Below are 13,421 nucleotides of genomic sequence, written 5' to 3' on the forward strand. Positions count from 1 at the left end.
TCTCACCATTTAGTCCTCTGTCTTTAAAAAAAAAAAAAAAAAAAAGAGATGTGCATATGAAATACACTTGATTTTGGTTTGAAACTGGATCTGCAAGGTAGCTTTCTTCCTATATTGCCAGGGAAATTCTTCTTATCTACCAAGTGTAGAGAGTGCCTTTTCTATTTTGCTGATGTATGAAATCAGCACAAATGTGTATCTTATGACTTTGCACACCTTCCTATCTCATCTTCCTTAAAGCAAATGAAAGGTTGTTAAATGTCTATGATTTATTGACAATGTCTGTGATTTACTGACAAATCTAAAATGTAAACACACATCCTTCTCCGCTGCAAAGGAGATTGTGGAATCTGTGAGTAACAGTCATAAGTCTAGTAAGTTTTGGTTATCTCACTGATATTGTTGGATTTCTTACTGCTGAACTCCCGGATTCAGTAGAGTACAATTGCAGATTGGTTTTCTTGTTATATAGGTTACATAAGATATGGCAAATTTTAAGAACTACATCCTATGAAAAAATTATCTGGAAAAGGCTTAAGCCTGTCAGAATTAACATACCCTGCAGTTGAAGTGACATGTAAATGTTCTTTTCATGTGACACATTTTCTTCACCATAGATGAGAGAGCTGCTATCAGAGAAAACAGCTTACTCAGCTGGAGGGTTTGGAATTTATTACATAGGTTCTATCTATGGATAGAACTTGAAAAACTATCTGCTCACATCAGAGAACACAGGCAGGTCAGATCAAAGCCTTAATACAAATACCTAAACAAGTGCCTGAGCTAATGCTGTTTCAGTTGCAAAGCATTAGGGGAAAATGCTTTTTTCTCTAATTATTGTCTCTAATAAAAACCCAAGTATTTATGTGGGTACTTTGGCAGGAGACAAAAGTGACCCCAGCCAGGTCTACTTTTTCATAACAATAACTTAAGTAACTATGTCCAGGCCTACCAACTGTATTTTGTTCTTCAGCAGTCAGTGTGAGTTTAATTTCTACAGAGGGGGGCAACATTCATTTTGTTCAGCTGTGTTTAAGTAACATGCAGTTACTGCACTTGATATTATTTTTTTTTTCTTTTTGGTAGCAAATTGCATCAGACTTAGCTTCAAAGTGCTTCTCCTTCTTTTTACAATGTTTTAGATGCATCTTTCTATCGGTCCTAGGTTCACAAGGTGGTAGATGCTGCCTTTTTTGCATAAGATGCTAAGGGCTTTGTCAGTGTTCATGTTATAGAGATTTTCTGTGGGGACCTATATTGTTTAAAAGTTGTGCTGCTTTTAGATTAAAACATCTGGTAATTGTGCTGTCTAGAGACTGGTAATTCCTCTGAGGAAAGGACAGCTGAACACATCAATGAAATAGGATTTTTACCAGGAGGATTGAAGTAGTGGTTGGGTATTCTTTTATGTGTCTTGGAACATATGTTGATGGAAAACTGGGTTTACATTAGCTGAGTGCAATCAAACCCTATTTATGTATTGAATTAAGTATGAAGACTTTAACATAACCTGCAATAATGGCTTATTTAAGCATTGCTGAACAGTCAGACTTAATTCAATGATTATTTGCAACTAGGACTTTTCAAAGATTTCAAGCCAAAGAGCTACTGGTTTAAAAATTACGTCCTGGTAGTTTTAAAAAATGGTAACGCTAAAGAAAGTATGTTCTGACTGGAGAATTGTCAAGAAAAAGATTTGTAAAACTGTTAAAACAATTTTATCAAATTAAATGAGGCTATAATAGGTTTTGATTAGCAACAGAAATTATATGGTGTATACATGTTGTCCTGAGTCACCAGTTTGGGCCTAGACTGAAATTTTTGTTCCAGGCTGCTTTTCGACAAAATTGCACAAAACCCCCAGAGAATTTATTGGTAACTAAATCTCTATAAGCCAATGTTTGGTTACCAAATAGGAAAGGTAAGTAATGATGAAAAGCTTACCATATGCTACTTGAGCTGCTTCCATATGGAAGAACTCACTTGACAATAGTTACAATTTGGTTCTGTAGTTTCCTGTTTTATTCTTCTATGATTGTCTCAGACTATAAATTGTTATCTAACAGTCTGCCCTCTTTAAACTCTTCTAAAAACCCTCTATAGGATGCTTGATTTCAAGACTGAGGAATAGCAGTGGTTTTCCAGTCCTTTATTTTGATGATTGTTCCCCAAACGAAGATTTGTCAATCAGTTTTGAATGACTGGAGACTGGACTCCCACCTCTGTAAAACTGTAGGCTGTTTCTGCTTTTGAGGTCTAGTATATAGTCTTTATTGCCTTTCCTAAACAGACATCATTTTACACCTCTCACATGTTGATATAATGATTCTCATTCTAAATATGAAGTTTCACACACATTAGGTTCTGTGCAGTATATAAAGTGAAAACTTAGTTCAGGACAATTCATCTTCCCCTTTCACCCCATTTCCTGTCTATGCTGCTCCTTCCTTAATTTGCTGCTGGTATTCCCCTTTCCTGATATTTTCTATAGAGGGGAAAAAACAAACACTATGAGAAGTGAGTGAAGTATGTTAGAGGATAACCAAGTAAATATTGTACTTCACTTTAAAAATAATAAAAATATGTAAATGATTCTGAATAAAGTCATGGAAAAACACTGTGAAAAGTTAATGAGGGGACAGGAAGGTAATACAACTTTTACTCAATGGGAATGCTAGTTAGTAAGTCTTCAGATACATGGCACATAAACAGCTACCCTAAATTCAATCTGAGAGGGCTGGTAGGATTTCTGAAAGTCCTCATGCTTCAGACAAGGGATTAAACAGTTGACAGTGTTTTGGTACAGCCCAGAAGAACATCTGGGGGGGGCTGATTTTTCCAGCCATGCTGCTTTCACTTGGCTCTTACTGCAGAGCATTCTTGGAGCATGCGGGATGGATTTAGTTGGGGTGAGACCAGGGCTGCATCTTTGAACTTGATGTATGCTGCTCATGAGCATCCAATCCATAGGATCAGACTATAGCTATTCTGAAACAAAACATCCTAGATGAAGGTAATGTGGATGTCATGTCCTAAGCAGCAACTATTCTGCTCTCCAGATCTGCTTCTGTTGTGCTGCCTTATTGTCTAATGCAGATTTAGTGTAAAATGTCCTTTTTCTGGTGAAGAGAAGCTTATCTGCAAATGCTCCTTTGAGCCCTCAGTCAGTTTCCTCATTTCTGCACAGGCATGATTATTACAACTAAAAGTAGATGGGGTACAGCAAATATGAAAGCTATTCTGAATAGCCTGTTGATCCCTGAAAGAAAAGAATGTTGTTCTGGGGAGGGGTGGGGGGAGGAGGGGGTAGTGTGGAATGTTTACAATGAACATTCAGTTCTCTTAATTTTAGTGATGATTCATTTGAATAGAGACAATCCATGAAATAAATATATCAAGAAAATAAAAACAGTATCTAGGAAGTCAGAAGTTTTGATTTCAAGGTTTTAAAAATGGCTTTGGCCTAAGCATGGAAAAATAAAACAACTCAAATGGCTTCAAATTCTAAGTATAGCCATTCATTTGACTTACAAGGACAGAGAGGATATCCAGAAATAAGGTGTGACAATGTATAACACTGCAATTATATCTTGCCATAAGACTGATTTATGAAATAGAGAGGACTTTTATAATAAAGCCAGAATTGTTATATTACTGTGAGATTAGTCTGAAAAAGTATAAACTTAAATCACTCATGGAAAAACTAGGTAGAGGTTTATGTCACATTTTTATGACTATATATCAATTTATTTTGCCTTTCTGGACTTCAAACAGGTCATCAGTTGGCCATGTGTATCAGATACCTATTTAAATTCACTCCTAAGGTCTTTTTTGAGTAGAGATGACAAGAGTATGTAAAAGTGCTTTCTGAATATTGTAGATGACAGGCCTATTGTTAAATTTGAGGATAATTTTCATGTTGTACATAATTATGTACACAGTCATGTATTTTTCCCACTGCTGAAGATCAGGGCTGTAGCTCTGATTTTTTTCTGCTCTATATGCCTTTAGTGATTATTGTGTAAAATTTCTCTGTGACAAGTGTGCATCTTTGTCAATAGGAGGCAACTACCTGAGCCGCTACCAGTTCTTTCTGCAATGATGACATTATTTTAATAAACCTAAACTGTTAGTGAAAATTGAATACCAATAGTATAAACAAAGGGCCTTCATTGATATATTGACCCACTAGACATAATTATGTTAGTTTATTATAAAAAAATAATAAACTTACCTTGACTCTTTACATTGAATGGTAGAAAATGTGGTCCCTTGATGCTGGATTGTTTCTGATATCTCTCAGAAAAATATCCATCGCTACCATGGACAATGTTCAGACAAAACAGCAGCAGTAAGGATATTTGTAAATGCATGTTTCCAAATCTGTTCTGTGTTAGAAAGGGAAGAAAAAGTTTTTAATAATGAAAAACTGTTCAGTTCTGTTTCTTAAAGTTTAACTTTAGAGTTTTCTTAAAGTATTAGTGTTAAAAGTAACATCGTTTTGTGCTTACTTCCTCCTGTTCACACTAGTTGTGAAAAATATTCTATGAAAAAGAGAATCAGTGTTGCTGTCACTTTGAATGACAGAACTCTTGTATAGATAGGTTATAGGTAATGGTCTCACTCAGGAAAAGAATCCTTTTAAATAGATGCCAGCTTATTTAAAATCACTGTCTTCAGAAACAGTGGTTATTTTCCTAGTTATACTGGGGCTCCAAAAGTAAATTCAGGAATTGCATATATCTAAATTCCTGAAATGAAGTTTTCAGTGGAAATACATAGGTACTGTACCATGACCTTATTGCCTCTGTCTGATGCTATAGCAAATGAAGCATGAAGTCCTGGCTCCTTCGGCATCACAGTGGCAAAAAAGTCTCACATTGCCTTGCATGAAACCAGGCTTTTATCTGAAGCCTTTCAAATAGCCCCAGTGGCAGTAAGGATGCTGTCACAGGCCCTTAAATATCAACCCCCTTCCCTCCCCAGCCAAAAAGCATGTATCCTGTAGAAGTTATGTGGAAAACTAAATAGAATGAAATGAAATCATAACATACCAAAATGTTGTGAAGCTCCAATGCAGAGTGGTAGAGCAGTGAATCCTCCTCTATTGAGGAGTTCTGCCACTAGTGAGTGAGCAGAAGCTGATGATTTCAAGTGTCACCCTTGAGTATTTATACGATTTTCCCCCTAGTTGGGTGACTGCTGAGCATAAGCTCCTCCCCAAAAATCAGTAAGCAGTAATTATCTGTGTGTATATGTGTGTTTTTTAGGGGTGGGGGAAGTTATTTTGGGCAGTCACCCTAGATCCTGTTAAGTTTTTTCTTTTTTTTTTTTTTTCCTTCCCTTGCATTTCTTATTGTTGATGAAATTGTATTGCTCACAGCTTGTATTTTCTAAAATTTTATGGCCCCTCTGTCTTTAACACTGAGAAGGGTAATATTGGAAGAAAATCGTGAACTTGTAAGTAAGGTTGGTAATTAAGTCCTTCATTTGGATTTCTCTGCAAATGCTTTAAGGAAAGAACTATACATTTTGACCTTTGGTGAGCTGTTACTTTCAGGAGTAACCCCCCTAAATTCTGTAGAGACTACCTATGTGAGTAATTGTTCATTGGGACATGAGTGGCAAACTTAAAATCAATTAAAATGTTAATAAGAGAGTTGTGCAAGAACCTGAAGATTACTTTTAAGCAGTTATTATTTTAGGAGATTATCTTCACACTATATTTCTACACTTCTGGTTTTATGCTGAAGGTACAGTACTACGCATATGATGTATTCTGGAAGTAATGTTTCTGTATTATGAATTCTTGGAATGCAATCTTGCCTTATACTATGAGAACTTTGCTGTGTCTAGTTGTATCAAATATATTGAAATCCATACTGCTTAAATTTGGAAGTGTTAAACAGGTTGAAGTTTGGGGCTGATAGAGCTTTTTTGAGCTTTTCTTGCAGTCAGCAATTAACTTTCTTTAATGTTTGTTCAATCAAATGCAGTTATTGCTGTACTTTTACTAGAGGCATGTTTTTCCTATTAAATTATTTCAGTTTAGTAAATTTAAACTACTGCTGTTTTACTGTTGATGGGCCAAACTTGATTACAGTTTATCTCTTTTTTCTTTTTTTTTTTTTTTCTTCAGACTATAAACTGGTTTTAGCAAATGAAGAAAAGTTGTTAAACCGGTCTTGCTTAATAGATTGTATCCACACTAATTTATTTTTTTTAATAAATAATGGAATCTTGCAGTGTTTCAGCATCACTTTGATTAGTGTTCAGTATTAAATAGGCAGTAACTTTCAGTCCTTGAATTGTTTGGGACTCTTGAAACATTTAAGATCAAAGGACAAAATAAGAGAGAAGAAACAAACCCTTCTCATTTAGGATGACACTGTAGAAGTAATTATATAGTGCACTCCACTTTTATCAAACATTCTCAGCAAAAATACCTACATATAAATTATCTGTGTATTGAAACTCCTTTGCCAATTGAAGACTAATTTGTCATTGTTATAAGGTGTTTGGTCTTGTAGGAGTTAGATCTTTGAATGTGTTTGAAATTCTTTGTTTCCCTTGCACCAAAGATTAGTGGAAAAAGAGAAGATAAATGATATGTGTTGCTACTAAAGGAAGATGAGCATGTACTACAAGTTACTCCCCTGATGAAGGGAGCATGTATTTCTTTTTCAAGTTAGTTTATGCCATTTGTGGAAGCTGTCTGGGGAGCCGAAGTACAAGCAGTCTCTATGCAGAAGAACATGTATGCGCCCATATCCTAATACCAATTGTTGAAATACTGTAATCAGGCAAGAGTACTGTCATGTTATGGGAATACTAATAAATACTGTGAGTTCTCATGCATGGTAGATACAGAAGGGACACCTGTTACCCTTCCGGCCAAAAGACTGAGCTGCTGGCCCTGAACTGCGCAGCTATCCTGTGGAATGACAGGTTAACGTGGGCTGAATTTTACCTGCTTTGTGTCTTTGTTTAATTCCACACTGTTCAAGTGACAACTTTTTTGGCTTTTATGTATTATGGCAAATATCCTAGAACACAAGTTACTGTACTGAAAGAGACCAGTGGACCATCAAGTCTATTCTGCTTACAATTGTGATAATACCTTTGCTTACTAGAGGGCTGTATTAATGTTGAGAATTAGACTGCTGCAATAATTTATTTAATGTATTGTTGAATATTTCTTCTATTCTTCTTCCTAGCCATCCTCTAAACAACATCATGTTCTATTTTTGTAAATAAACCATTTCCACTGCAGGGGTCTTCAGACTGAAACCTGCTTTCTCCATTAAGCTTGAATGCCTGATCTGCTCACTGGTTTTCAGAGAATGTTTTCTTGTGTGAGATGGCATTTCTACTCTCCATATGTACATTCAGCCCCTTTTAATCTTTTGGAGAAGGAAGCTTTGTCCTCAGGTTGTTTTTGTATCTTCTTAAGGTGCTTCATTTAAAAATTAGTATCTATAAATTCAAATGAGAATCCAGTCATCCACTTTTGACAGAGGCAGCAAATATATGGGCATAGAGTTTATTTCCTCCTTGAAGAAATGCAACTCCAGCCCCTTTTTTTGGTTCACATAAATCTAAAAATAGCTTTTGATTTTTAAAACATTTAAATATACAGCCCTCAGTGGGAACTGTGGTTGTTGCTAATTTAACAATATTTGGTTAAGAAAGTTAAGAACAGCAGGCAACAGTTTTATGCACACAGTTTTATGCACACAGTTTCATGCTAATTTGAAGCCTAATTCATAAATACCCCCAAAGCAGGCACACTTATGTTACAAAAGCACCAATAATGTACACTGATATTTGCCCAGCAGCCTCACTTCCTGCCTTGGCTCCTTATGGCAGGAAGGTGAATAATCTCTGTGTGTGCCTCCGTAAAAATAGGGAGGACTGTGGGGTCAAAAGGTATATACAGGCAAACCCGTTGTCCCTGTGCTTAACTTGAGCTCCACCCTATTGTGCTATCTTATGTTACTTCTTTGGTTTGAGGTTTTGAGTTTTGTGGGTATGGGAAATTGAGGTAGAATTGGAGTTCACTGCTTTTGTATGTTTTTCCTGTTGCTGGTGGATATTTCTTATTGGCAGAGCACTGACATGCATTTAGCTCTAAGTATGCTTAAGAAAGGTGGGCTTTGGTATATATTTGCATGTGCTGAAATACAGGCAGTAGACATACTTGTGCATTCCTATTTATGGTAACAGCACATTTTAAACGAGAAAGGTTATTTGCATACCTGTTTTCAAATTATAAACATTCAGATGCTTATGTATTTAGAAAGTGGTCTTTGATTACAAACGAACGTGTCTTTGCTCCCTCCTGCTCTCCCTATTCCATTAGCATAATGGTCAGGGATAATTGATCCATTGCACCACTCCAGAACTTGCTTTTTAGTTATGTATTGGCTGCTTCTTCCCATGTAAAGGTAGCCGTGGTAGATGTTATGGACATGTAATAGCTTAAGTCCTAATCTTAACTGCAATAAAAAGACTCAAAATAGAGTTTGTGTGGACCATATGAAGTAGGTACTGGAATCAGAGAGTCTCCAATGCCTTTCATAGCAGCCTTCAGTGTTTCACCATATTTTCTGATCATTGAGTTTGTTGTTGAATGTTGTTGGAAAGCATGCACTTGCATGTGTTTTTCAAAACCCCCTGTTCCTTCTGTGTCTTACTCCCACGGAGTCCGTGAAAACGCATACATAATTAACATAGAAGTGACACCATCATTTGGGAAATGGGAACTGACTATCATCACAATCCTGCAAATTACTTACAAAGTGACTTGAAAGAGTCCCACAGTAAGCAACTGCTTACAAGGAAGAAGTGTGGAACATCTTATACAGGCTAAAATTGCAATAGAACAAGCAACCACTCCGTGTCACACACCCCATCCCCACCTTCATCCCCCCCCAAAAAAAGGAAAGAGAAGCAAAACTCAGAGAAAAGTTGGGCTAGGTCCTTGATGTACTTTGAAATGGCTAAATATGTTCCTGATGCTGAAGATTTTCAGTGTAAATATGCCTAGACTTACTGTTTCGATTTAGAATATGCAATCTTCATTTTTGCACCAAGCACAAACCATGAGCTCAGTTTCAAAGAACTCAACAGTTCTCTGAAAGTAATAATTCACAGCTTTAACTCAGAATTTGTCTCAGTTTTAGTAATTGGTTTTTAGTCTTAATTTTGAAAATTTTTTTTGTAGTTTATACTACTTAATGTTAAAATATAGTACCCAAGGAACCTGGAGGGACTTGTTTACTCCTTTTCTTTGGCTAGGTAATCTTTGCTGTAAAGAAAGATGCAATAATGTGCTGGTAGGAGATCTTTCCTGTAGTTTAAAAAGTAGTCTGAAAAGTTGAGAGTAACTTTTTATTGATGACATAAAACCCGAACACTGTTAAGAGGACACATTTTGTTGCTTCTGGCTCAGTATCTGTGACTAATGCTTTCTGATGTTGTCAGTTCCAGTTTTGTTATCTGCCTGAAGTAAACTTTGAAGACTCTACCCTACTCTGTGAGCAGCTTTCCTCTATTAATGTGCTTATACCCAAAACTCGTGGTAGCTACCATTTTGTGAAGGACTCTGATAGCTTGTAGCACCATGTCTGGTGAAGAAACAATCTGGTCTTCAATTTTAAGTTCTCAGAGAAAGGCGCTTGGGAATTTCTAAGAGGAGTTTGAAAGCCTGCCATGAAATTAAAGGGGTAATTGGATTTTCTAGTTTGTGGTGCGCTTTATGACATGCTGGAAGCTCCTAAATCATCTCATACTGCATGGTATAAAACTGTCCTGTTTCCTTTTTTGTCACACAATGATGAAGAGTGTCTGCATGTTCCTGTGATAGCAGCCAGGTAAGACTTCAATGGGAGTGCAGAGGAACAAAGTGTTCCACTGTACCTTAATGGGGAAAGCTAATACAGAGGTTTTTTAGCTTCTTACTGTAAATTCAATGGCTGGGGGAAATCTGAGGGGGTTTTGTTTATTTTTGTTGTTGTTTCCTTCTTTTGTAATTATTGTTACTTTGTATTTCATGGAGGGTATTTTCTGTTCCAACACTAGCCACTTGGACTGCATCTGACTAGAAAATGTGTTGGTGAAGAAAGTATTTACTTTGCTAATTGCAGAATAAGTAAATTTTCTTTTGAGTTTCAGAATGCATGTTGTCTTTTGTAGTTAATAGAGGCTTGTTGAGGTAATATGCAGGACTGTGCAGTCCTATCTATGTTCCTATTTCAAGATAACGGTAAAGAATTCTCTCTTTAAACAAACCAAAAGAAACTGTGTTACTCCTACAGTCCCATACTAGTCTTTTTATAAAGTCCTTATACTTTTAATACTTGTAATTGTGGTTGAATAAATGTCCTACTTTCAAGTAGCAATGGAAAGATGGTCTGTATTTATTCTGGCACTGAAAAACTGACTGGTCACCAGTTCTGTTCAGCTCAAGTAACTGTTAATCACAAGAGCTCTATTTAGTATAGCAGTGTATTTGAACAGATGACACCCAGTTAAATATTTATAATTGTATTCTGACTGAATTAAATTGCAGAGACACTGAATAACCATGCTGAAACCTCAGGAAAAGATGTGTTCCACATAGGCTATAGAGAAAGCTTTGAGACTGACATGAATTTCTGGTTATACATTCCTCAGAGTCAGATAGTATTCTTGATGAATGCTTTCTAACAATACTACATTGTCTGTGCCCCCATTTCATTATCCTTGTATGAATATAAGATAATCTTCATCCATTTTAGATAATTTATGATGTTAGAGTAAAAGATAACACCAGTACTTTTGTTTAGTAGCAGAGATGTTTTCCAGTACCTCAGGTATGTTCCTGGCCTGATCTTATTCCTCCCTCATTTTTATTCCTCCTGCCCTTGCCTCTGAAAGTAAAACCAACAAATATTTTTCAAACAAATGCATTAATTTGAAACTCAGATGTGTAGCTTTAAATGAAAACTGACCAGTTTTCAAGATAGTGGAAATGCAAAGCTGTTTTTATCTATTGATACTCACTCTTTCTCCCACAAATGCTTTTCTGTGTAAATGTTTATATATTTAAAGCTTTGGATTTCCACTAGATCAATTAAAAAATGTAAACATGAAGGTGATGGCAGGACTTGTATCTTCCTGATGGAGGGAACGATCAGAAGTATCCAGTTAACTTTGTGTGCAATTTAGGAAAAAAATTTGCAAGGGGCACTGAATAGCCTAAACAAATATGAACAATTGACTTTGGGTTTTGACAAGGGGGGTCCACAAAACTGTTTGTGGAGCTGTTTAAACATAGCCAGGTAAAAAGGTTTCCAGTTCCTTCTGGCTGGAGATGCTCACTTTCAGCCTTCTGCCTTATGTTGACTGCACTCTCAGTTGTGTCAATACAATGCTTCATGAAGGTTTTCTGTAAGCTGAATTAGTAAGAATTTGATTTGGAATAAAATGCAATCGAACTTTCCTGAGAGTGATGGAAGGAGGGAGGTTTGTTTTCAATTTCACAGGATATGTTAAAATGATTTTTAAACACCTGAAATATATAATCAGTCTTTACAGATTACTGCAAATGTTCTTTCTTTTTTAGTAAGCTCCTGATGTTCTTGTTTAAAAACCTGATATATCACGGTAAAGAGAGCATTCACATAAAAACATAAAAATATAAAATACTCATATTTTCTTTGGGAGGAGTACTTTTATATTTTCTTAATTCATGCTCTATTTTTCTCTGATTTTTATTACATTATTTAGTATCTTGTTCTATCTCTGTGTCTGATGGACTCCAGTTTCTGTCAGACTCCTCTGGACCACAGTGAATAAAGTAGAAGCCTTGGTAAAAGAAGGATGGAAACTATTCCTACTTTCCCAAAGGTGAAAAAGTTCAAGCAGCTTCCTCAGGTATCCCCTAATTAGGGGAATCTTTCTTCCAAATAGTTTGTGAAAAATAGGTGTAACTGAGCTGCTTTTTCAAGTGTCCCTACTGGAGCAGGTAGTCAGCCTGCTGAATAGCCTCATTCATTGACTTTACTACCTGCTGTGGTTTGGACAATTGGCACAGAGTTGTTTTTAAACTTTCATGTTTAAAAACAGGTGCCAAAGGGGGTGTGAGGGGAAATCCAGACTTCTACAGCCAGAACAAATAAAAGTTGTCTGAGTTCACTTTAAAAATAAGGCATTTGTTTGGATTTTTAACTCTGGCATTTTAAATATTGCTGTATTCTTCTAATTTATTTAAATTGAGACTTAGGAAAGTTCTGTTGGTGGGTGCATATAAACTTTCTATACTCTCTCCCTTATGAAAAATAAGCTCGAGTCCATGGAGCCTAATCATTCCTCATGATTATTAATAGGGCTGGTTTTAGTTTCACTTAGCTGAGATTGGATTTTTACAAGCATTACATTGTCATAAAGGAGAGTCATAATTACCCGCTTGTAATAAAGTGCTAATGAAGTGGCTACTTTTATTATTACAGAAAATTACAGGACTGCAGAGTTTTATAGGTGACACTTGCTGTATTATCTGGACTCAAATCCACAAGCTTCAATGTCTCCTGCATTTCATAAGTGTGATAGGATTATTTTTTAAAAGTACTTTAACCAGTAGGCTCTCATGTTCAAAGATTTGAGGATTGAAAGTTATATAAAAGTGGTTCGTATGTGGAACAGGTAAATACTTCCCAGACTCCTGATAGAAAAAATTATCCATACACCAGGGAAGGATAGGGACTCCTAAACTCATGACAGGCAACCTGACCAGACTGCCAGCTTGTTTCCAAATATGATACTTTCTGACCCTGCTGTTACTATGGTAAGTGGTGCAAAGCTAAAACCAAAAAGTGACCTCCATTCGGAGGTGATGTTAGCTGAATTCTGCAATCATTGATGGAGAGATGTAAACAATGATCTCCACAGAATTAATGCATAAGAGTCCAATTTATTTCTGCTGCATACAGAAGTAAAAAGTGGGTAACTTTCCAAGCAAAAATTAATTGCTTTGAGATTTTGAGTGTGTTACTCTTGGATTTAGGTTTGCAGGTTCCACTGGAGTTGTTAAACCTTTCTGGACATTCACAGTAAATTGACTGTACCTTTGACTTTGTCACAGCTAAAGAATGTAGCTATGAAAAGGTAATGGCTGCTTGGATTGTAGGTGGTTAAAGTGCTGTAATGTGAATATGTTTAAACCTCAATGAATTTACTAAAGATCAGAGAAGTGTAGGGACCTGAATCTACAAATGCCAGGTCCCCATCTGATTCCTTAACAAATGTGCCATTTGCTTCTGTGTGATTTGTAACCAATAGCCAGATTTTGTCCTTGAAACAGTTTCTCTAGCATTCACGTAGTTAGGGATGTAGATAAAGGTAAAGTTTTGTTTAATATCTCATGATCTATGAGCAAG

The 13,421-nt window shown here is 36.2% G+C and overlaps 1 protein-coding gene across 2 annotated transcripts in view; it reads right to left on the bottom strand.

Annotated features, from left to right (window-relative positions):
* COL10A1 (collagen type X alpha 1 chain) overlaps positions 1 to 13,421 on the bottom strand; it is a 39,938-nt gene that overhangs the window by 3,233 nt on the left and 23,284 nt on the right. Inside the window, exon 2 of one of the 2 annotated variants that reach the window (XM_026844051.1) lies at positions 4,235 to 4,388. In XM_026844051.1, the coding sequence (XP_026699852.1) occupies positions 4,235 to 4,373 (139 nt within the window). In that variant the 5' untranslated portion in view covers positions 4,374 to 4,388. Of the gene's footprint in view, positions 1 to 4,234; positions 4,432 to 13,421 lie in introns of those variants that run through there. The other variant, XM_026844052.1, reaches the window with a different exon arrangement.

This window comes from Athene cunicularia (genome assembly GCF_003259725.1).
Source record: "Athene cunicularia isolate RWA chromosome 3 unlocalized genomic scaffold, athCun1 chr3_part1, whole genome shotgun sequence".
In the NCBI taxonomy this organism is placed as follows: domain Eukaryota; kingdom Metazoa; phylum Chordata; class Aves; order Strigiformes; family Strigidae; genus Athene; species Athene cunicularia.